Source organism: Cervus elaphus, chromosome 24 (assembly GCF_910594005.1).
Source record: "Cervus elaphus chromosome 24, mCerEla1.1, whole genome shotgun sequence".
Classification (NCBI taxonomy): domain Eukaryota; kingdom Metazoa; phylum Chordata; class Mammalia; order Artiodactyla; family Cervidae; genus Cervus; species Cervus elaphus.
This window is the reverse complement of record NC_057838.1, coordinates 71,204,778-71,227,210: the sequence shown is the minus strand read 5'-3', so window position 1 is coordinate 71,227,210 and position 22,433 is coordinate 71,204,778. Positions and strand designations below refer to the sequence as shown.

Genomic DNA, 22,433 nt, shown 5'->3' with positions numbered 1-22,433 from the left:
ACGCGCCCCTGTTGTCCTCACAGCCCTCTGACCCGCTGCTCCTCCCATGCCCACCCCAGCCCTGGGCACGCGGGCCCTCCCACCTCAAGACCCAGCGCAGCCCGGGGGGCCTCCTGGACGGTCGGGGACTGGGACGGGCTGAGATGTTGTTCTCCACCATGGCCACCAGGTGGCAGCACAGGCACCAGGACGCCTGCCTGCGGCTGGGGCTGCAGAGAACCCAGGTCCTCGAGCAGGTGGGAGGGGCGGTTCGGAACCAGCCTGCGAATGGATGACCCAGAATCTGGGTCCCAGGCCCAGAGCAGCAGCAGCCCTGCCTTCAGGTTATTCTGGGGTGAGCTGGACGCTCCCCAAGGCCCTCTGTCCTGGGCGTCTGGAAAGTCACGATACAGAGCTCCTGGCTTGTCCCTGGGCTGTTTCCTGCCCTCTACTCTTTGAGACCTAGGATAGAATTTGGAGCCATATCTTTAAGACAGCAGAACCGTTATTTACTTAATATTGTCATTTAAGTAGACTTGCACAGAATGGGAAGAAATTTTTATGTCACCACCTTAACAGAAGCCAGAGCCACCTGCCAAAAACTAACAGTAATAATACATTAATCACCAGTGTCAAGTACTTAGCTGCCACTAGCTGAGTGCCAGACACCATGCCAAACGTCTCCTGGGTCTCATTCGCCTCCCACTACACAATGAAGTGTGTTCTAGTGCAATCCGACTGCACGGGGGAGCTGGCACAGAGAGGTTAGGCAGCTTTCCTGACCTCACCCAGCAGGTGGACAGAAGTCGGCAGGGCTGGAAGCAGTTTAGATGCACCCCTTTCCCACACACGCACGCTGCCCAGGGTTGGCTCATGCACACACACCCAGATCTGCACGCGCAGCACCAGCTGCCTCCTGGGTGCCCTCCTAGCCCCATTACTGGGCAGCAGGACCCTGGGGTCTGGCGTGTCTGCCAGCCCCCTGGGGCACTGCGCGAGTGCATTTTCAAGGGGGATTCACTCTCACCAGCCTGCACTCAGAAGTCCTCATGGAGTTCTGAGTGCTCCCTTGAGGCCTGCAGCAGTTGTGGGGAGGAGGCAAGGAACAGGAGTCCTAAAGTCCAGAGGCGGGTCCGAGACCCCCATCTCAGCCCCGCCCCCGGTCTGGCTGCCACCTGCAAGCGTCGGGATCCAGGCAGGACCTGGAGACCCCCATGGAGAGCAAGGCTAAAGGGTGGGCTCCGGAGAGGGAGAGGCACCCTTGGCCTGATTCTGGGGCTGGGGGAGTCCGCGGGGGTCTCGTACAGGCGGCTTCACGCAGCAAAAGAGGGCACCGGGTGTCCGACCCACTGGGACGAGGCTGCTCGGAGTCGGCGGAGGACCGCGCCCCGGGGGAGCGGGCGGAAACGGACGAAACCGCGACGGCGACAGGGCTCCTCCGCCCGGTCTCCACCCTTTGCGCCCTGGACGGCTGCTCGCTGTCCCGCTGGACCGGGTAGAGGCCAGGCAGACTGGACGAGCCCATCCCCCCCCCCCCCCCCGCGCCCCAGCCCGCCTCCAGACAGCAAAGCCCTTGCACCCCCGCGCCTCAGGGGTGGAGTGGTGTACAGGCCGCCGGGAGGGTCCCCGCCCTGGGGCGCGGATCCTGGGCGGCCCTGGGTTTCGGTTTGGTCTGAGCACGAGCCCGTGGGCGGGTCCAAGGGCGGGACGGAGGTCGCGCCCCGGTCCCAGTACAGCGCGGGCCCGTCGGGCCGGCCGAGCGCGGCGCGCTCCGGGCAACCATGACGAGGCGCTGCGGGCGGCGGCGCGCACTGGCGGCCGCGTGTCTGGGGGCCGCGCTCCTGCTGCTGGGCGCCGCGCCCCGCGCCCTGCGCCCTGGTGAGTGCCTGCCGGGGGTCCCCGACAGGGTGGGGGTAACTGCGGTCTCCTCCCGGGCTAGGGCAGGGGGGATGGGGGGGCGCTCAGAAAGACTCCCGGTCCCGCAGGGGCTCGCGATGCGGTCTCCCAAGGCCGGGAGGGGGACGGTCCGGGCCTCCCAGCCTCTGCCCAGGGATCAGGTGAGCGGTGGGCCGACGAAGGGATTAGGCCACCCGGGTCTTTTGCCTCCTTTGTCTCAACCCACCTCTACCCCGTGTCTGCAGCTGTGGGTGGGTGGTGGCATGACGCGCCGGTCCGGATGGGCCCCTCTGCGCACCACACGCTGCACCAGGAAGGACTCAGTCCCCAGCACCCGCCTCATGGTCAGGTGTGGGAAACAGGCAGCCCGTTGCGCCAGTCGTGTGGAGTGCCTGCTCCCTGGCGTGTGCTGGGTCTTGACTCACTCCAGAGGCCGAGGCACCGTGACCTGCTGGCTGCACAGGCCGCCAAGGGCTGGAGTTGCCCAGGCAGAGACCTGTCCTGACCTTGCCTTTTCTGGGTGTGAGTGTGTCTGTGACAGTGTGTGTGCATGATTGTGTGTGTGCACATGTGTGTGTGCATGTGAGGAGCGGTGGAGGCCAGGAAGGAAGGTAAGTTGAGGTCCACTCATGAGTGGCCCTGAGTGGCACGCTAAGAATTGGGGTGCTCTCCAAATGGCCATGAAGGGCCATCAGTCTTTAATACTCCCAACTCACTGGAAAAGACCCTGATGCTGGGAAAGATTGAGGGCAGGAGGAGAAGGGGACGACAGAGGATGAGATGGTTGGACGGCATCATCGACTCAATGGACAGAAGTTTGAGCAAACTCGGGGAGATGGTGAAGGACAGGGAAACCTGGCGTGCTGTAGTCCATGGTCGCAAAAGGTCGGACACGACTGAGTGACTGAACAGCATCCCAGATGCCAGGCGAGGTCCAGGGGTTATAGAAAAACAAGACTGAGCTGACTTCCCCTGGGGCAGCCAGACACCCACCACACAAATCAAACGGTCTCAGCAGTAACGAGTGCCATGAATAAACTAACAGCAGTCTGGCCGCTGGAGAGGCCCCCTTTCTGGAGGGATGTTTGAGTTGAGATCTGAACAAGAAGTCTTGATCTGAAAGAGGAGAGGTTTCTGGAGAAGCAACACAGGCAGAGGGCGCCTCCGGTGTTCACGGAGCAGCAGGCAGGCAGGGAGGCTGGTGCTGAGCAAGGGAGCGGGGGGGGGGGGGGGTGGGGGGGTGGGGGGGGTGTGGGGGGGAGGCCCGGGCAGGCCCTGGAGGGGCCTGGGACTCACCCTTGGCCAGCGGGAGGCCTCGGCGCGGGTTCTGCCAGCACATGGTGCCCGAGGCGGGAGTGAAGCCTGGGACAGTCCCGGGCAGAGCGATCCACCCAATCAGGGCTCCGGGCTGGGGCCGTGAAGCTCAGGGTGGAGAGTCACGACTCTTCCAAAAGAAAAAGGCAGGATCGATTTTTCCTTCTGAAGGGCTTGACCCCTGGAGGGCCTGCAGGTCAGCGGGGGGACTGACCAGGCCGGGTCATGCAGCTCCGGCCAGTCTGCTCTTGCGACAGTGGCCTGGCTAGAACTTATTAACCAGAAAACTGTGTGGTAACCTCTGCTCCCTGGGCTGGGGGTTGCCCAGCACAGCGTCCCCCCAGGGCAGCCCCAAGGAGCCCCGAGCGGCTGCGCCGGGCCTGTCCTTAGGGTGGGCTTGTTTTTGGTTTCCCCGTGTGGCATGGTGCCCCCCAGCCCATGGTGCTGTGAGCATGGGCGGGTGGTGTGCGGGCAGAGTGGGCTCCAGGAGGCCTCGGCAGTTAAGGACGCGCTCTCACCGGGGCCTGGCGTCAAGCCTGCTCCTGGCCCCTTACTTGCTGTGAGGCCTCAGCATGTTTCTTTGCCTCTTGGAGCCTCAGTTTTCCCATCTGTCAAATGGGATAACAGTAGTTCCAACCCCTGAGGGCATGGTGTCAGTGAACAGAGCAGGGGCACTGTGCGCTCCTGCCCGGCTACCTGGTCTCCCGGCCACTCCTGTGCTGCCCAGGACATGCCAGCCCACGGGCAGCGGGCCCACTGGGGACCCCCAGATTGCAGGCAGCTCCTTCCCTTGGCCTCCCACCCCTTCACACCCAGCTGGTTCGCTCTGAGCCACTCCGGACATCCAGCAGCTTTCCCCGCCCGAGTCTGCTCCGCCTGCTCCCAGCCCGTCCCTGCCCTCCTGGGTAGCGCTCTCTGTCTCTGGCACCACTCAGTCCCTCCCCCTCCCTCCCCCTCCCTCCCCTTCTCTCTCTCCTCTCTTTCTAACCTCCTGCTATTTTTGTTTCCTTTGTCAAAGCAGAACCCGCTTGTGGTTTTGCCCAAGTGGCTGCTCTGGGCTGGCCTGGGCCCCTCCCTGGCCCTCTGCTGGGAGGCCTGGGACCTGGAGGCTCAGGGAGGGACTGGGGGGCTGAGGACACAGGTGGGGGACTGGGGCAAGGGGGGCCGAGGCTGCAGGAAGCCCTGTGGGGCCCTCTGGGGACCACCCTACCCTCAGAGCCCCGGCCTCTGGCTGTGGGGGGGGGCGGGGTGGGGGCTGGACCCAGGACCTTTCGTCCTCCTCCATGGCCGGCCTGCCAGCCCGCCGGACCAGGGTTCTGCTCCTGCGCTGATGGGGTGGAGCCGGGCGGGGGCGGCCCAGCCCCGTAATCACTGCCCCTTGCTATTCTGGGGCCTCTCCCCTTCCACCCACTGGCTCCTGGGGGCTGGTGTGGGACCCGCTTTCCCTTGGGCTGCAGTCTGGCTGGGAAAGGAGAGGCTCCACCCAAGGGCTAGCGTTTCCCATAGGCTGGGTGCTTCTGAGTCGTGGGCCCGGGGTAGAGGTGGCCTGGTTTGTTGCTCCGCCTGCCCCCCCAGGGGGCACCAGCCTTTCCCCACCCCCCTCAGGGCCTCCACCCCCACCGGGAAGAGGTGAGGCAGCAGCTTCTGGGGCCCCCCGCCAGCCGGCAGCCAGAGGACACAGGCAGGCCCTGTGGGCCTCTCGCCTCAAAAGCCTTGGTCACAGCAGAGCCCGGCCCCTGCTCTGGGGACACTGGAGTGGGCAGGGGGCCTTGGGCTGCCAGGGGTGCGGCGGGGAGCCAGGTGCACACGGAGGGTTCTGCAGGCCCGGCACGGCCGGTCTGCCTGTCGCTGACTTGCTCCTTCAGCCAAGTCCACGGGGCAGAGCTGCAGCTCCGCAGTGCTCAAGGGGGCTCCCAGGCCTCCGCAGCCTGGACTGTCAGCGTGCGAACCGCGGGCCCCCTGGGGGCCGGGCTGCTGCGTCTCAGTGGGCCCCGTGCACGCTCGGGTTTGGGAGCCGCTGCCTCTGGTCACTGTGCCAGCACAGCAGCTCACCGAGCTGTTCGAGTTTGATCGCTTGCCAGAGGTTTGTCGCAAGGAAAACTCTTGAATCCTGGCAGCATCGTAAGACTTCTCACTTTGTTGGAAGCCAAGGACCATCAAAAATGTCTTTTTTCTTATGAATTTATTATTTTCTAATGTGATCCTGAATTATTAAAGATATTCTTGTGAATATTCCATATTCCTATGAATTCAATATATTCTTGACAGCCATTGAATACATTTAAATTTGCAAACCTCAGTCACATAAAATGTTCTTAGCTATGTTATTTTTATGAAAGTCAAACCGTTAGTCGCTCAGTCGTGTCTGACCCTTTGTGACCCCATGGATATAGCCCTCCAAGCTCCTCTGTCCATGGGATTCTCCAGGCAAGAACACTGGAGTGAGTTGCCATTCCTTGTCCAGGGAATCTTCCTGATCCAATGATCAAACCCGGATCTCCTCAATTGTAGATTCTTTACCATCTGAGCCACCGGGGAAGCCCTATTTCTATAAGGTCCAGTACTAACATCACGTCTTTCATTTCCATTTTTTTGTAATTTGAGTCTTCAATCTTTATTTCTTGGTCAGTCTAACCAAAGACTTGACAATTTGGGTGATATTTTTAAATTAAACTTATTAGATTTTATTGGTAAGTATAATCATATCTAAGACGAATATGAGGCTGTGGCGGTTTGGGGAAGACTGAGGAACACAGCGATGAGACAGAGAGTGTCCCTACACGGACGCTGCCAGTGAAACCTGAATGTACTGGGAGGAGGGACACGCCAGCAGGAGAGGGACAAGCCGCTGCAGGTGTCCCCAGCGGCCACCTGGCCTGGGCACCTGTGCTGCCACCAGAGCCGGCAGCTTGGCAGTGCGGCCCCCGCTTCTGCCTGCCTCCCCACTGGGCCCTCACCCTCAGGCTGCACGGACGTGGCTGGCAGAGGCGGGGTGTGAGATGGAGGCAGGTGGGGCTGGGTGGTCAGGGCCTTCCCAGAGGGCGATGGCTTCCACTTTTCCCCTTGTTAGCTCCTGCCCGGCCCCCTGCAGCCCTGGTGGATGGGGACCCGGTCTGTCAGTGACCCCCGAGGCAGGCAGGCCGCGGGGTACCCAGTCCCAGGGGTGGATGCAGCGTGCCCAGGCGAGTCGGCCAAGCCGCTAGGGCCACGGCCAGTCTGTCTGGTGCTGCGGCGAACGCCCCTCCCTTTGCCCCCAGCGTTCGAGAGCAGCGCAGTGGGCACCAGCTGGTTTGGCGGGAAGGGGAGGAGCCCCTTGCAGATGCTCTACGACCTGGACCAGGTAGGTGAGCCGCCCTCCCCTCTGCTGCCTCCAGCCACAATGGCCCGAGCCCATGTGGACCTGCTGTCCAGGGGCTGCGGCCGCCTCGGGCTCCGGCCAGGGAGCAAATGCTGGGTTGTGACGGGGCAAACGTTGGGTGCAGGCAGAGAGACCTGAGGGTGTCCAGCCGTCCATCTGCCCACCCAGCCCTCCAGGGGTGGAATATGCTGGGCTCTGGGCAGCAGCGTTCTGCGCGGGGGACATAACGAGCAGCCGGCTGTGTGCCACCCACAGCAGGAGGGACGCAAAGGGAAGCCCCAGGCTCAGTGCCGCTGGGACAGGGAGACGGGCCAGGCATGCCCCCCACCCACCCCCGAGCCCGCGGGGCCACACGCTGTTCCCAGGGTGTGCTGACTGAGCGCACAGGCCCAGCTCACACGTGCCCCTGCAGGCGCCCTCAGCACTACTGAGCACCAGGCAGGCACAGGCCCTGCTCCCTAAGCAGCAGGAGGGTCACCTGCATCTCTGCCCTTGTGGTGCCGATGGGAGGGGCCCGGTGTAGGTGGAAACCCCCCTGGGGGGGGGGCGGTGGACGTTGGGGGGTGGCAGTGAGCCCGCTGCACCGGATCCGTGGCATCCTCCCCGCCCCGCGGCCGGGGTAGGCTCCCTGCCCCTCACCCGGGCTCCCTCTGTGGTCCTGTCCCCACAGGGCCCACGCTCTGCCCTGGCCGAGGTGCACCGGCAGCGGCGAGAGCTGCTGCGCCGCGCCTGCAGCCGCCACACCCGGCGGCAGCACCTGCTGCGGCCCGAGGACCTGCGGCACGTGCTGGTGGACGACGCGCGCGGCCTGCTCTACTGCTACGTGCCCAAGGTGGCCTGCACCAACTGGAAGCGCGTGCTGCTAGCGCTGAGCGGCCGCGGCCCCAGCGACCCGCGCGCCATCCCCGCGCCCGAGGCGCACGCGCCCGGCCTCCTGCCCTCGCTGGCCGACTTCAGCCCGGCCGAGGTCAACCGGCGTCTGCGCGCCTACCTGGCCTTCCTCTTCGTGCGCGAGCCCTTCGAGCGCCTGGCCTCGGCCTACCGCAACAAGCTGCAGCGGCCCTGGGGCGCCGCCTTCCAGCGCCGCTTTGGCACCGACATCGTGCGGCGCCTGCGGCCGCGCCCAAGCCCAGACGCGCTGGCCCGCGGCCACGACGTGCGCTTCTCCGAGTTCCTGGCCTACCTGCTGGACCCGCGCACGCGCCGCGACGGGCCCCTGAACGAGCACTGGGAGCGCGCCCACGCGCTCTGCCACCCGTGCCGCCTGCGCTACGATGTGGTGGGCAAGTTCGAGACGCTGGCCGAGGACGCGGCCTTCGTGCTGGGCCTCGCGGGCGCACCCGGCCTGCGCTTCCCGGAGCCGCCGCCAGGGGCCAGGGCCGCCGCGCGCGACCGGGCCGAGCGCCTCTTCCGCGACATCAGCCCCTTCTACCAGCGGCGCCTCTTCGGCCTCTACAAGATGGACTTCCTGCTCTTCAACTACTCCGTCCCCTCCTACCTGCGGCTGCGCTAGCCCGCGGCCCGGGGTGCGCGGCGAGACGCTTGCGCTCGCCCCCTTGGGCGGACCGCGTCGTCGCACAGCCCGCCTCGCCTCCGGGGGCTGGACCCCTGGGTGCCTGACGCTGGCCTCGTCGAAGCGCCCGGGCCGGCGGGTGCGTCCCCAGGACCCCGGAGGACGGAATAATAGGCTTTTAGGCTGCGAGCGCCTGTGTCCTGTCGTCTGTCCTGAACCTAACCGTGGCACAAGATTAGAATGCTGGCTCCGCGCTGGCCCCTGACCCCTGGGGCCCTCCCCACCTCACCTGCCCTGGTCACTGTGCCGGGCCAAGGAGAGAAGGCCCGCCCCCAACAGACCCAGGGCCGGCTGGCCTCGCCTCGGCCTCAGCGGGCCACCTGGGCGCCCTGAGGACCCTGCCACCCGGTGCGCCCCCGGGGGCCCTGTTCTGGCCCCTTCTTGGCCTCAGTCCAGCCAGATGCTCGGTGGTCCACCGTCAACAGAGCCGCCCGGTAGGCAATATAGGAGCAGACTAACCAGGACCGTGGTGAGCGGGAGCTCATGTGTTTGAAATAAATGCGTTTTGTTACTTTGTGAAAAACGGGTTTGTGTCTCCTTTTGCCATTTGTTCTGGGGTCTGAGGTGGTCTGGTCTTGAGCCTAGATCACCTTCCTAGCAGGGAGTGGGGGCAAGGTTGCAGCGCGGACAAATGGGGGGTGTGCCACGTTGTGGCTCAAGGAAGAGGGCAGTGACACTGGGGAAAGCCTGTCCTTTCACTCTGCCTGGGCCGAGCGCTAAAGCCGCACCAGCTCAGCCAAGCCCTGTGCCTGGGGCTGCCACCGCCCTGGTATGCTTGCTTTACTACCCAAGTTGTGACAGGCGTGTACATGTGCAGCACAGTGGCGCACCCTACGTGCACACACACACACCCCACTTCCTAACACACACACGTGGCACCAGCATTTTAGACTGTGCTGTGCTTTAAGAACTGCCTGAGCACCCTTCCTAAGACTGTCCCGATCGGGATGGAAAGACTGCCTCTTCCTGCTCCTCCTCCTGGGTGCAGCTGTGGCAAAAAGGCGCTCACTAACAATACCAGGCGCTTTCCCTTCACGAGCTCTCCCCTGAAGCACTATGCCAGTGTACCCAGCACTATTCCAGAGTATTGTCACCCAGGTATCCCAGGCGCCTGAGCGTATTTGGGGGTGAACGCGAGGAAATGACGCTCACACTGCAGGGCTGACCGTCACCACACTTTATGGATGAGAATGTGGGGCCGGCGTGCAGACGACCGTCCGGGGCCGTGAACCTGCAGCGTGGATCCACGGGAGGCCTCGCCCGGGCTCCTCGCCTCCCCATAGGTCACCTCTGCCCAGAGGGAGCTCCCGGTGGCCCGTCACGAGCGCCTGGGGGCCGAGTGGCCCAGAGACAGGTGGTGCAGAGCGGGACTCCGGGGGGCGGGCGGGGGAGCTGCTGGCCTGGGGAAGCGGCGGGTCAGCAGCGCCAGCTCCCAGAGGTTTCTTGGCGGCGATAGTGGCGGCTGGAGGCAGGAGGGAGGCAGGAAATCTGGGGCCCCCAGCCTGGAGAAGCCACACAGAGCCCCACGCTGACCCTGGGGAGCTGGCCTAGCCCCGGGCCAGAGGAGCTGGCTGGGGCCACAACCGCGACTCTGCCCCCAGGACAGATGCTCCCCTATCCACCCCCAGCCCGGACCCCCAGCAGCAGACACCTCCCAGCCTCTGCCCAGCCCAGACATGGGCCTGCCAGCCTGGGGGCAAGCCACAGCGGGTGCCACCAGCAGTGGCCACCTCCCCGCGAGGCCACCCTCCCCCTCCCGCTCCCCATCTCAGGGGCTCCGTTATCCTCAGATAAACTTGGCCTTTAGCTCCTGGGTGATCTGCCCACTGCCAGGGCTCAGGGTGTGAGGCAGGGCGGTCCTGGGGGCACGCCTCAGCCCCCACCCCCTTCCTGCGGCACAAGGACCCGGCCACATGGCCTGAAGGCTCTCGGAGGGTCCGACATGACGGACCCTTCCATGGGAGAAGCTGCGGCCCAGTCCATCAGCCCAGAGGAGCAGAGGTTGAGAGGCCAGGAGCACAGTGGAGAAGACACAGCCTCAGCCCCGAGGACCCGTGCCCACTCACGTCAGTGCGGGTGGTGGGCCTGGTGGGGCCCTTCCTAACCACACAGTGACAATCCGGGGCAGGGCGAGTGTCCGTGCGTCTCTGCATTTGTGTGTGGGGTCTGGGTGTGTCGCTGCGTGTGCAGGGTGTGTGGGAGTGAGTGTGAGTCTCCCTGGGGCTAGATGTCCTCGGCCCGGACATGCTGTGTCCGTGTGGTGACGGGGGTGGGGGCCGGGCCTGGTCCCCGGGCAGCATGGCGGCCCTGGGGCTGAGACTCACCCTCGGACGGGGATGGACCTTGTGGGCAGCAGCGTCTTCTGCAGGGGCAGCTGCTCCCTCAGCAAGCTGCTCATCTTCGTGAGTTCCCAGGGCTGCAGGAGCTCTGAGCTGGTCCCCATCAGCCAGGAGAACCTGCGGGCAGTGGGGCCTTGGGGGCTGCGGCCCAGCCATGCGCAGGGGCTCTCAACACTCGGGAACCGTGCTGGGAGGCAGGTGTTGCTGGGACACTTTACGGACAGGCAGACCAAGGGCAAGTGACTTGCCCGGAGACCACACAGCTCGGAAGCAGCGGAGCTGAGGTCTGGGAGGGCGGCTGACTTGCAGCCCTGTGGGCCGGGCCCCACCCCAGCGCCCTCTTGCTTCACTAAGGGCCACGTGGCCATGCGAGTGCCACACTGGGCCCTGGGGACGGACCGGGGCTGTAAGCTGAGGGCAGGTGCCCCTGCCGTGGGCGGGCATGAGAAGGCTGCAGCCCCCAGGGTTGGGCTCGGGGCCACCCTCAGCCCTCCCAGGCCCCTCAACCCAGAGAAACAGGCTGCCTGGCGGAGGACCCACACTGCCCGGCCTGCAGGCTCTGCGGGTTCCCCGGGGCCGGGGCTCTGCAGACTCTTGCCCCACCCCCACACCTGGACCCCATCACACCCCCCGCAGGAGCAAGTGTGCTGACCAGGCAACAGGAAGCAGCCCGACGAGGCTCTGGGGGGCCCAGCTCAGGGCCGAAGGGGTGGTGTGGAGCCCGCCGCCGGGGAGCGCGGAGCAGCTCACGGTCCCCTGTGGACAGAGACCCCCACCCGCTCCTGCCGTGCTTCCCAGAGGGGGCTCCTGCAGGGGGGGCCTGTGGAAGGGGGCCCCGCCTGGCTCGGGCTCGGGGTCCGGTACCTGTATGGAAACTTCCTGGCAAACTTCTCCTGCATCCTGGCCTTACTCTTCCGTCCCTGGTGGGACTTCTTAGGGGCCTTCGGGTCCATCACAGAAGGGGGCTACACTGGGGTGCGCCCTTCAGCCGGAGCTGGAAGAGAGGCCGGAGGAGCCAGTCAGGACCGGAACAGCAAGGCTTCCCAGACAGCGCATGGAGACAGGGTGCCCGGGAGGGTTGTGAGCCCCCCAGTGCTCAGCACGCTGCTCCACAAGGCCTGCTCCGGTGTCAGTGTGTGTGTGTGTGCGTGTACACGTGCGCTTGTACACGCGTGTGTGCAGCTGTACGCCAAGCATGGCTCTGAGTCACCCCCACAGTCAAAGGGGCCTCGGCTGACTGGCCCTGCAGGTCCCAGGTGTGCACACCCCCCGCAGCGGCATCCACCTCCACTGCAGCCCAGCCGGGGTCACCTCGGGTCTCTCTGGGCTGTGTGGGGCCATGGCCGCGGCACCCTCAGGAGACGGGCTGCCCCGTGCTGTCTCCAGGGGCTCCTGCCTGGGGGCTGGGCTGGACTGACTGTCTCCCCCTGGGCCCTGGGAGCCCCTAGGCTGGGTCATTATGAATAAAGCTGCCGTGGATGTTCACGCACAGGTTTCTGCACAAAGCTGTGTCCCTGTTTCTCTGTTGCATGCGCTGACAGTGCAGTCGCCGGGCTGACGGAAGCTCATTGTTTTAGTTTTAAAGAGATCTGCCCCACAGCTCTCGAGCGGCTGGGCCACTTTCCCTGCCCCACAGTCACGAGTAGTTCTCTTTCAAAGGATAAGACAAGAGTAAGGACGACCCCAGTTGGGGCTGAGGAGGCCTGGGCGTCAGGCCTGAGCGCGGGGGCTCGTGAGCCCCTCACCCCAGTGACTGTGCTCATGTGGCCACGTCACCGTCCACATGACCCTCACGGGCTGAAGCCACCCCTGCCAGCCCCGTCCTGGCGTGGGGGGGCCCTTGTTCCAGGGGGGGGGGCGTGCAGACACCGGCAGGACCAACCGCACCAGGCAACAGGTTCCCCAGGAGCTGGTGCCCTTGAAGCGGCCCCCACTGGCGACTCAAGGAAGGGGCGGCCAGGGCAGCTGCGAGACCTGCTCCCCACCGCACCACCTCTGGAGGGCCTGGGGGATTGGGGGACGAGCCTGGAGGCCTCTTTCCCGCCTTCTCACCCCCAGCCCCACAGAGCCAAGGGAGTGCCCCCCCAAATACGGCGTCTCTCTCGCAGCAGTGGGGCCTGGCCCCCGACACCTACTGTGGAAGCCGCTGAGCCACAGGCCCCGAGGGCAAAGGCCGCGAAGGCCCCAAGCACCGGTCTGAGCACACACGCGCCCGCACACGCGGGCATACAGCTCCCGGGGGCCCTCTGGCCTGCATCTCCACCCGTCCACCCTCGGGGGGACGCTGCCCCCTGCTTCTCTGAGCCTGAGTCGCAGCAGCTGTGTTCCTGTGACCACACTTTGCTGTTGGATCTCCTGAAATCCGGAGAGAAGCCTCGGAGAAACAAGCGCTTCTTTCCCGGGTGGGGGCTGGGTCCCCAGAAGCCTTGGTCCTCTAGGGACAGGGCAGCCCTCTGCACCAGGGCAGACCTCGGGCGAGGGACCCGGGCTGGTATGAGGGCAAGGCCTTCAGCCCGCCCGGGAGCCAGGCCGGGATGCGGGGAGGAGGCAGGGGGCGGGGTCCAGGACAGGGCAGCCGGCGGGGTGTCTGCACTGCTCCCTGCGGCCCTGGTTTACTTCCCCCCAACCCCGCCCCCGACAGCAGACAGGCCACCACCGCCCTCTTCAGGTGAGGAGACCGAGGCTCCGGGGGGAACTGCCTTGCCAGCATCTCCACCCCCCGCCCCGCAGCGTCTGGGGGAAGAGGTGGCGTCCAGGCTACAGGGCTCCCACAGTCCTGGAGCAGCTGGGCGACAGAGGGCACCCCAGCAGTGACCACAGACGACACGGCCCTGCTGCGGGAACCCACGGCCTGGAGGAGGCAGGCAAGGGCCCCCACACCACCGGGTCGCCTGCGGACCCTCTTGGTCGTGGGCCTGGGCCCGCGTGCTGCGGGGAGCCCGCTTCCACAGGCAGGGGGGCCCCGCGGGTCCAGGCTGCCGCCCCCACCCCAGCAGAGATGCTGTGAGGTGTGGATCAGAGCACCCAGCAGTGACCCCACCCAGGGGGACGCTGCTGTGAGGGCCGGCCCCCCTGCAGCCAGAAGGGTGTGCGTGAGCAGACCCCCAGGCCCAGGTACTCACTGGTCACCCTGTGTGATGAACCTGGGGGAGGCGAACGCTGGCCATGGTCCTGGCTGCCATTCACCAGGCTCTGGGCCCAGGACACGGGGCCAGGCCCGCAGCCTCACCCAGCGGCAGAGCCCCCGAGGTCACAATCAGCGACTCCTGGCCAGGGAGGGGCAGTGGGAGTGGCGGTGTGGGGCTGGGCTGGTGGGCGCCCCGTCTCCGAGGACCCGGCATGGGAGCTCCCGCAGCCACATGCATGGGAGCAGGGCACACACGAGGCCCGGAAGCAGCAAACAACCCACCTGGGTAGAAAAAAGCTCCTTCTTCGGGACTTCCCTGGTGGTCCGGTGGATAAGGCTCCACCCTCCCAATGCAGGGGGCACAGGCTCCATCTCTAGTTGGGAACTAAGAGGCCAGGTGCCGAGCGATGAGGACAAACAGTACAGAGAAGCTCCTTCCCTGGCTGACCCTGACCTGAGCCCAGGCTGCAGCCCAGGAGCGGCCAGGCTGAGGTGACTCAGGGGCGGGCGGGCGTTAGGGTGCAGCTCAGAGGTCTGCTGCCCCACAGAGAACCCACCGGGCTGGGAATCGACCGGGCCACCAATGGACGAGCAGCGGGGAGCCTGCCAGGGCACGACCCCAGCTCAGCGCGAGGACCGGGGGCTGGAGGGGAGCGGACGGTGCAGGCGGCAGGGCCAGCGTCTGCCCTCACGTCCTGGGTCTTGACCTGGAGGTTCTCGGAGCAGCCCTGACGTGGGGCTCCGGTCCAGGGGCTTGCTGGGGGCATGAGGCAGGATGAGGCCCGAGGGGAGCCCCGTGGGGACCCCTCTTCCCAGTCCCCCTCCCCTCAGCACTTCCTGCCCTGAGGTGGGGCACCCCCTCCGGGTGGGGCTGGGGGGCATCCCTGGGTCAGCAGTGAAGTCAGCCCCGCAGCAGTGGGCTGGGGGCAGCAGCCTGCTGGGGTCCAGAGGTGCACGCAGGGCCAAGCCCGTTGTCCCCGAAGATGGAAATGAACGGAGGGGCAGAGCGAGCAAGATGGGGAAGGAGGCCTGCAGACGGTGGAGTCCCGGGCGCCCCAGGAGCCCGCAGCTGTGCAGGGCGCTGAAGGGCCGGAGGTCCCGGTGGACTGGGCCCGTCCTGAGGAGCGCCGGCAGGAGAGTGTCCACATGGCCTCGGCCGAGGGCCGCCTGCCCGCGGTCGCAGCTGTGAGGGGCGCCGGGTGAGCACCCCCCAACCCTGCTGGGGCCCGGCACTCTCGACCCTCCTGGAGAGCCCCATGTGTGCCCTGTGGCCGGGCAGCTGGGACTCCCAGGGGCCCTGTCACACTGGTGAGGTCGCGGTGCCCGGGGGCTCCGGCCCAGGCAACGGCAGGCCTGCGGGCAGGTGGAGCTACGTGCTCCTGGTTGCTTCTGCCCCGTCCCCTCCGCGGCAGCCTGACGGTCTAACACCAGCGCTGAGAGGAGGCCTCCACTAGGAGAGCGTGGGCCGGGTTAGGCCAGGGCGGGCCGGGTGCTCAGTGAGGCCAGCAGTGACCAGGTGTGCGTTGAGATACCTGGCATCCGTGCGGAGGAGGCGGCGAGCGGGCCGGGAGCCCCTGGGGGGGACCCGGCGGCCAGCAGAGCTCACTCAAGGACAGACGTGGCCCCTGGAGGGAAGCGCTGGATAACGGGGCGGGCGCAAGGGACATTCAGGCGAAAGCCACATGCTGTGCACACGGAGGCCACCACGGCGGGTGGACGCGGCCCTGCAGGGAGACCACGAGTCCAGTCTCGGTCAGGCTCTCTGCCCTTCTGCGGGCCCCCACCCCGACGTGGGCAGGTAAACATCTGGGTCTGAGGTCCAGGTGCGTGACGCCTGGCCTCAGACGGGGGTGTGGGCGCCGCTGGGACATCAACAGCAACTGAAGACACTCATCCGGAGCAGAGTGCGCACAGCAAAGAGGGCCTCGGGCCTTGGGTTAGGAGGCTCTGACGGTTCACGATCAGGCCCACAAAGACGCAGCAAGGGGGGTCACCAAACCCGGCCTCGAGTCGCCTGTTTCCAGACCCAAGTCTGCCTCTTCTTTTCCAATGCGGACGTCTTTTGCTTCTTTTTCTTGCCTGATTACTCTCTCTGGAACTCCAGGGTGAGTTGAATGAACAGTAGGCAAAGCAGGCATCTTAATCTTGTTCCTGACCTTAGAGAAAAAACCTTTCTGTCTCATCTCTCAATACTGAGGACGGTGTGATCTGTGGGTTTTTCACCTGGGGCTTTATTGTGTTGGATTTTGCCAGATGCTTTTTCTGTACCAACTGAGACGGTCACATAGTTTCCAACCGTCATTCTATTAATATGGTGTGTGTCATCGATTGAGTTCCTTATTGTGAAACACCCTTGCACCCTGGGAATAAAACTCACTTCACATATAGTCCTTTAGAGATTTGCTGGATCTAGTTGGGTACTACTATCCTGTCGAGGACCTTTGCACCTGTAATCATCAGGGTACTGGTCTAGGTTTGCTGGTTGCGTCTCCATCCGGCTTTGGTAGCACGAGATAGTGATGCACAGAATGACTTGGGAAGTGGTCTCTCTTCTTCAGCTTTTTGGAAGATTTTGAGAGAAATTGCTGTTAATACTGCTTTAATGTTTCACAGAATTACACCATCTGGTCTTGGGCTTTTTTTTTTTAAAGCTGTTGGTTTGTTTCTTTAGATCAACTTTATTAAGGCATAACTGATACACAATTAAATGCAGTTTAAAAAATGTGATAAAATACACAAAACAGTAACCATCTTGACCATTTTAAAGTGTATGGTTCAGTGCTAAACCAGTCAGTCCTAAAGGAAATAAACCCTGAATATTCACTGGAAGGACCGATGCTGAAGCTGAAGCTCCAATACTTCGACCACCTGATGTGAAGAGCCAACTCATTGGAAAAGACCCTGATGCTGGGAAAGATTGGAGGCAGGAGGAGAAGGGGACGACAGAGGATGAGATGGCTGGATGGCATCACCGATTCAATGGACATGAATGTAAGGAAACTCTGGGAGACAGTGAAGGCCAGGGAAGCCTGGTGTGCTGCAGCCCTTGGGGTCACAGAGTCAGACCTGACTTAGCAACTGAACAACTCTGACTGTCATGCGGTGGTAGCTCATTGAGCTTTGATCTCCATTCCTCTGGTGATGTACTGGCCATTTGTGCATCTCCTGTTGGATTTAGCAACTGAACAACTCTGACTGTCATGCGGTGGTAGCTCATTGAGCTTTGATCTCCATTCCTCTGGTGATGTACTGGCCATTTGTGCATCTCCTGTTGGATAAGTGTCTGATAAAGTCCTTTGCCCATTTTCAACCTGGGTGTGTGTTTCTATGTTACTGGGTTTTGGAAGTTTCTCAATACATTCCAGATATTACATTCTGGAATAGATCTCTTATCAGATATGTGGCCTGAAAGTCTCTCCTCTCACTCTGGGGTTTGTCTTCTTGCTCTGCACACAGCGTCCTCTCACTCTGGGGTTTGTCTTCTTGCTCTGCACACAGCGTCCTCTCACTCTGGGGTTTGTCTTCTTGCTCTGCACACAGCGTCCTCTCACTCTGGGGTTTGTCTTCTTGCTCTGCACACAGCGTCCTCTCACTCTGGGGTTGTCTTCTTGCTCTGCACACAGCGTCCTGGCGTCCTTGCCCGCACAGACTTTAACCCCCTGAGGTCCAGTCTGTCCCTTCTTCCCTGTTTCCTGTGCCTTTTGTTGCACACAAGAGTCACTGCCAAGTCCAGTGTCGTGAAGCGCTTGCCCTGGGTTTTCTTGTAAGTTCTGTGGCTTTTGCATTCACACTTAGGTCTCTGACCCACTTTCGGCTGACGTTTGTATACGATGTTAACAGAGATCTGACGTTACCCTTTGGTGTGGTTTCCCAGCCAGTGGGAGAAAGAGGACTCTCTCCTACGAAAGGGTCTTAGTGCTGTTTCCACCATCCGCCCGACCTGACGCGTGAGGCCTGACTTCCCTATTCTCTGTGCTGGGACCACGCTGTTCTCACAGCTGAGGGTCTGCAGTAAACCCTGAAACAGGAAGTGTGTGAGCTCTAACTCTGTACTCTTTCAAGGCTGTTCTGAATGTTCAGAATCCCCTTCAGGTTCCACGGGAATTTCAGGATGGGTTCTTTGATTTTTGCAAAAGTCATTGCTGGGTTTTTGACAGAACCTGAATGTGTAGATTGCTTCAGGCACAACTGACATTTTAACAGTATTAAGTTTGCTAATCCATAAACACAGGCTGTCTTTCCACTTATTTGTCTTCTTTTCCTCGACAGTTTGTGGTTTTCACTGTACACCTGCTCCACCTCCTTGGTTAATTCAGTTCCTATGGATTCTCTTCTGGGGGCTACTGTGAGTGGAATCATTTTCTTACTTCGAGACGGATCACGGTTGGTGTACAGACTTTCACCGGACTTCCTGGAGTTCATTTTGCATCCTGCCACCTGCTGAGCTCATTCACCAGGTCCAACAGCTTCTGTGTCTGGGTGTGAGGCATCTTCGGTATTTTCTACGTCTACAACCCCATCATCTGTGAATACAGATGATTCAACTTCTTTTTCTTGCCTAATTGCTCTGCATAGAACTTTTAATAAGGACTCTGGTGAACACAAGTGGCAGAAGGGGACAGCCTTGTCTCGTTAGACGATCACTCTGGGGTTTTTACATACAGCTTTTGTTACATAGAGGTAGTTTTCCTCTATTCCTAGTTCGTTGAGTACTTTTTAATCAGGACGGTGTGTTGAATTTAGTCGAATGCTCTTTCCGCATCAACTGATATCATGTGATTCTTTTTCCTTCATTCTGTCGATGAGGTATTCTACGCTGATTGGACTCTGCATGTTGAACCATTCTTGCATTCCAGACACAAGTCTCAGCTGGTTACAGTGTTCAATCCTAGGAGAAAACCTCCTTGAAGGAGAAGAGGTGGTGACTAGATGCCAATGCCGAGACAACACAGACAGCTGGATTACCTGGCCAAGATGCTAAAACAGCCGTTACGAAAAATGCTTCAACAAGTAAGAGAAAGCACTCCGCCTGCGTCACACCCTGTTTGACTGCCGCCAGCCCACGTGCAGGAACCAGCGGCGTCTGCCGGGGGCCACTGTGCTGCCGCCACGCAACCGCTCCCCCCTCGCCTGCTCGTGTCTCCTCAGTAACTGGACCCCGAGACCGGAAAGCCGGGCGCCCCGCCCCTCTGCAGCCCCCTTTGCCGCCTCCGGGGAGGGCGGCAGACACCCCGTGCACAGATGGTGACCCCGAACTGCTTACTGGCCTAAAGTTTCTTTTAAAAAGAAGTTCTGACCACAGGACCAGTGGGCCAGTGGGTGGCGGCAGCCCAGGACCACACCGTGGTCTGGAACCCTGGACTTGGGGCTGGGAGGTCTGCTCAGGAGGAAACAGGCTCCTCCCCAGGGAAGGTTTCCCACCTCCAGCCCTTTTAGATGCCGACGGGCATGCACACCCCAAGGGAAGCCCCTGACATCACCTGGTCATTTGCTGAACGAGGCTGTGAGTAAACAGACTGTGAACAGAACCGTTTTAAATAACTTTAAATTAGATTTCCCATAACACAGTACTGAGAATGTTTTCATATTACTCTGAAGCTCAAAACGCTGAACACGCCCACTGGAGTCAGTTTCATAACAGAGACTGTTTCCGCGGAAGCAACAGGGAGGGGGTCAAACTGCAGCAAGCAGGAGCGCTGACTTGGGTGAGTCAGTCGAGAGAGGCCTTGCGGAGGAGCTGGCGGGCAGAGGTCGGTCTTGGCTCACCTGGAGGCTCTGAGCAAAGACGTCAAGGAGGCAGCGAGCCTGCCCTCCCGCCAGCCCAGCCGGGCAGCGGGCCCCCCGCGCCGTCCCGCCTCCTGTCCCCGGGCAGCCCGCGGGCGTTCTGAGCCACACGCGCCGTCTCACCGCGCGGGGCGGGACAGGACGGGGCGGCAGGGCCTAGCCTCAGCAGCCCTTCTGCGTGATGTCCAGTCCCGATGCCTTGGTGATCTCCAAGGTGGTGAACACCTGCCCAGGGGAGGAAAGACAGCGATTCACAGGCAGCTGTGCGGACGCCAGCTTCGGGAGGACGTGTCCCGAGCGCGGCGCTGACGGCGCCCCTGGGAGCACGCAGCTGCAGACAGCAGGCCCTCCCCGTCCCCGGGGCCCGGGGCGCACCTCTCCGCACGTGGGGTGGATCCCGATGGTGTCATCCAGCAGCTGCTTCGTGAGCCCGCACTTCATGGCGGCGGCAAACCCCTGCGTGATCTCCCCGGCGTTCGGTCCGAGGACGTGAAATCCTACCACCCGATCCTTCAGAAAGGAAGCCAGTAGATTAACGTCCTGACTAGGAGCCTCGTCATCCCAAGTTCACTTACAGCATCTCCCCCAGAAAAGCGCCTCTAACACCGCCCTGAGCCCAGAGCACCACCAGGAGCCCGCGCCTTTGAGACTCTGCGGGGAGAGCCCTGGGCGCATGCCCCGAGATACCGTGAGCCCCAACCCACCAGGAAGAGTGTGCACCTCTGCCCAGAAGGGTTCCCAGCTTGGTGGACGCTTCGTTACCCCAAGAGAGTGCTGAATGACAGTCCGAAAAGTCAGGGCTAATAGCCACACCAGGGTGCGTGCCCTCCAAGCAGGGGCCCCACTCCTGGCCCGGGGCACAGACACCAAGGAGTGGGGGGCCCTCTCCCCTCACCCCCACGCAACACACCGGGGGCAGTCGATTCATCCCGGGCACCCCTGGGTCTCCCAATCCACAGCTCTCATCTCTCTCCCCCCATCTAGAGCTTCAGGGCCACAGTGCACCAGGGGAAGGCCTATGCCCCCACAGCGGGCCTGCGAAAGAACACCCCACGGTGACTGGCACTCCCTGGGGGGCGTGAGCGATGCCCGGAGTCTCCAGGCCCCACGGGAGGGACCCTTGGAGGGGTGCATGAGGTCACATCATTGGCAACTTCATGTCCGACCTCCCCAGAAAGAATCTCAGACTCTGAGGGGGAGGCGCCACGTCCTGGCACAGCCTCGCACACTCTTCACCGGCCTCGAGGGGCCCTGCTGTCCCCACAGAGGGGCGAGGGGCTCTCAGGCTTGCCTCGTGCCCCACGGGGCCCTGCGCCTGCGCTGCGAGCGCCTCCACCAGAATTTGAGCCCTTCTAAGCAGGCTCTCACTGCACGGAGGCATCTCCTAACTGCCTGTGGCGCGTCCTGGCTACAGGCAGACACGCTGAGTGGCACACAGCTCTGCTCCTGGCAGACCGCAGGGCCGTGCCAACGCCTTTCCATCAGCAATCGCTCACTTGGTGCTTCTACGCCACACTCTGGGAACTCTCACACTGCTTCAGACTTCTTCCTTGTGATTGTGATGGTGCTCCTGTAACAGTTCTGTGTACCACAAACTAGGTCCACGTGACATGGGGACCTTCACCCACGGCTCCACTGACTGGCTCCTGCCCCCAGCCCATCTCCGCCTCCTCAGCCTCCCTCTTCCCTGGGAGAGGAACACACTGAAATTAGGCCAATAATCTCCCAACGATGGCCTCTGAACGTTCATATGGAAGCAAGAATCACACGCCTCTCCTTGACCTCAGAAGCTGGAAATGGGGAGGGCAGGTGGAGAGCCAGGACAGGCCGAGAGCTGGGCCTCCTGAGCCGGACACTCAGCCAGGCTGAGAACGCGGCAGGACAGCCCTCCGAGGCACTGGGAGCACGGCTCCAGCAAGCGCAGGAGCAGGGGCGAGGAGCAGCCTGCCTGCTGACGTGGGTGGGGACAGCCCCGGCGTCCAGGCGGAAGACCAGACCAGCCCCCACATCCCCCAGTCAAAGCCTCCAGAGCAAGGCCGTGATCCCCTCCGGTTCTGTGAAGGCAGAGAGGGGGGAGGACACTGCAGGGCAGTGCGACCTGGTGGAGCGGGCTCGCAGGGACTCAGGAAGGAACCGTTTCAGAGACAGCACCGCGGGGCCGGGGAGGCAGCAAGCGCCGACGCACAGGCTGTGGCCCTTTACCTGGAAGACCTAACCTCCCCAGAAGCTCCGACACAGTGGTTTCCAACGTGGATGGAAAGATGCATCTGGGGCGTTCATGGCGCTAGCGGTAAAGAACCTGCCTGCCAATGCAGGAGACATGAGAGACCTGGGTTCCATCCCTGGGTGGGGAAGATCCCCTGGAGGAGGGCATGGCAACCCCCTCTGGTATTCTTGCCTGGAGAGTGCCACGGACAGAGCAGCCTGGCAGGCTGCAGTCTATGGGGTCACAAAGAGTCGGACACGACTTGACGCAGCTGAGCATGCCCGCAGTCCTTTCACAGTGAGAGACGAGAAGTCAGAGTCTGGCTTCACAGCCTCAGAGGACAGGCTGCTCTCGTGTCGGGCGCTGACACAGTGGAACCCAGCACTGACCTACGACTCCCCAAACCCCAGGGCCCTTAAGAATTAAGCTGAATCGACTCTGCTTTGTGCTCAACAAAGCCTGGATGACATCTGCTTACAACATGGTTTAGGGAATACTTTAAGCCTACTGTTGAGACCAACTGCTCAGAAGAAAAGATTCCTCTCCAAATAGGAATGCCCTTTCCAAATGACATGCCCCTGACCACCCCAGAGCTCTGATGGAGATGTATAACATGATGGATGTTGCTTTCACATCAGCTAACACAACAGCCCTCTGCTGTCCAGCAGTCAAGAAGCAATCTTGACTTCCAAGTCTTATTATCGAACAAATCCATTCTGCTAGGCTGCAGCTGCCACAGACAGTGAGTGGCAGACAGTGAGTCCTCTGGCTGATCCGAGCAGAGTGGACCAAAGGTCTTCTGGAGAGAAGTCCCGTCCCAGATGTTATAAGAGCATCGCGGCTCGTGGGATGAGGTC

General features: G+C 62.4%; 4 protein-coding genes across 11 annotated transcripts in view; 1 reads left to right on the top strand and 3 right to left on the bottom strand.

Moving 5' to 3' along the window:
• Positions 1-3,345, bottom strand: part of UROC1 (urocanate hydratase 1) — a 33,291-nt gene extending 29,946 nt beyond the window's left edge. The window contains exon 1 of the mRNA XM_043885629.1: positions 3,172-3,345. Within this exon, the coding sequence (XP_043741564.1) occupies positions 3,172-3,214 (43 nt within the window). The 5' untranslated portion in view covers positions 3,215-3,345. The remainder of the gene's footprint in view (positions 1-3,171) is intronic.
• On the top strand, positions 1,598-8,643 carry CHST13 (carbohydrate sulfotransferase 13). The gene is made up of 3 exons (XM_043885636.1): positions 1,598-1,857; positions 6,447-6,529; positions 7,218-8,643. The coding sequence occupies exons 1-3, from the start codon at positions 1,761-1,763 to the stop codon at positions 8,058-8,060; spliced, it is 1,023 nt and encodes a 340-aa protein (XP_043741571.1). The 5' UTR covers positions 1,598-1,760; the 3' UTR covers positions 8,061-8,643.
• A 639-nt stretch (positions 8,644-9,282) lies between these two features.
• C24H3orf22 (chromosome 24 C3orf22 homolog) lies at positions 9,283-16,396 on the bottom strand. Of its 3 annotated transcripts, XM_043885639.1 has the most exons (4): positions 13,869-16,396; positions 11,324-11,453; positions 10,445-10,576; positions 9,283-9,622 (listed from the first exon to the last, which is right to left on the bottom strand). In XM_043885639.1, the coding sequence occupies exons 2-4, from the start codon at positions 11,410-11,412 to the stop codon at positions 9,439-9,441; spliced, it is 405 nt and encodes a 134-aa protein (XP_043741574.1). In that variant the 5' UTR covers positions 11,413-11,453; positions 13,869-16,396; the 3' UTR covers positions 9,283-9,438. The 3 variants fall into 3 exon arrangements, with proteins under 3 accessions (XP_043741574.1, XP_043741572.1, XP_043741573.1); XM_043885637.1 differs by lacking the exons at positions 11,324-11,453; positions 13,869-16,396 and having other exon boundaries at positions 10,445-11,315; XM_043885638.1 differs by lacking the exons at positions 11,324-11,453; positions 13,869-16,396 and having other exon boundaries at positions 9,447-9,582; positions 10,445-11,315.
• Positions 16,397-18,822: 2,426 nt separating this feature from the next.
• Positions 18,823-22,433, bottom strand: part of TXNRD3 (thioredoxin reductase 3) — a 32,871-nt gene continuing 29,260 nt past the window's right edge. For 2 of the 6 annotated variants that reach the window (XM_043885632.1, XM_043885631.1), the window contains 2 exons: positions 19,746-19,880; positions 18,827-19,595 (listed from right to left, as the gene is read on the bottom strand). In XM_043885632.1, the coding sequence (XP_043741567.1) occupies positions 19,533-19,595; positions 19,746-19,880 (198 nt within the window). In that variant the 3' untranslated portion in view covers positions 18,827-19,532. Of the gene's footprint in view, positions 19,596-19,745; positions 19,881-22,433 lie in introns of all 6 variants that reach the window. The other 4 variants (XM_043885630.1, XM_043885633.1, XM_043885634.1 and 1 more) reach the window with 4 other exon arrangements.

Bases quoted from the DNA above. Each gene is read 5' to 3' on its own strand.
- CHST13 (XM_043885636.1), top strand. From the start codon at position 1,761: ATGACGAGGCGCTGCGGGCGGCGGCGCGCACTGGCGGCCGCGTGTCTG. The intron at 1,858-6,446 runs GTGAGTGCCTGC...CTTTGCCCCCAG, and splicing joins GCCCCGCGCCCTGCGCCCTG to CGTTCGAGAGCAGCGCAGTG. The intron at 6,530-7,217 runs GTAGGTGAGCCG...CTGTCCCCACAG, and splicing joins TGCTCTACGACCTGGACCAG to GGCCCACGCTCTGCCCTGGC.
- C24H3orf22 (XM_043885637.1), bottom strand. From the start codon at position 10,827: ATGGCCACGTGGCCCTTAGTGAAGCAAGAGGGCGCTGGGGTGGGGCCC. The intron at 9,623-10,444 runs GTGAGTCTCAGC...TGGCTTCTCCAG, and splicing joins AGGTCCATCCCCGTCCGAGG to GCTGGGGGCCCCAGATTTCC.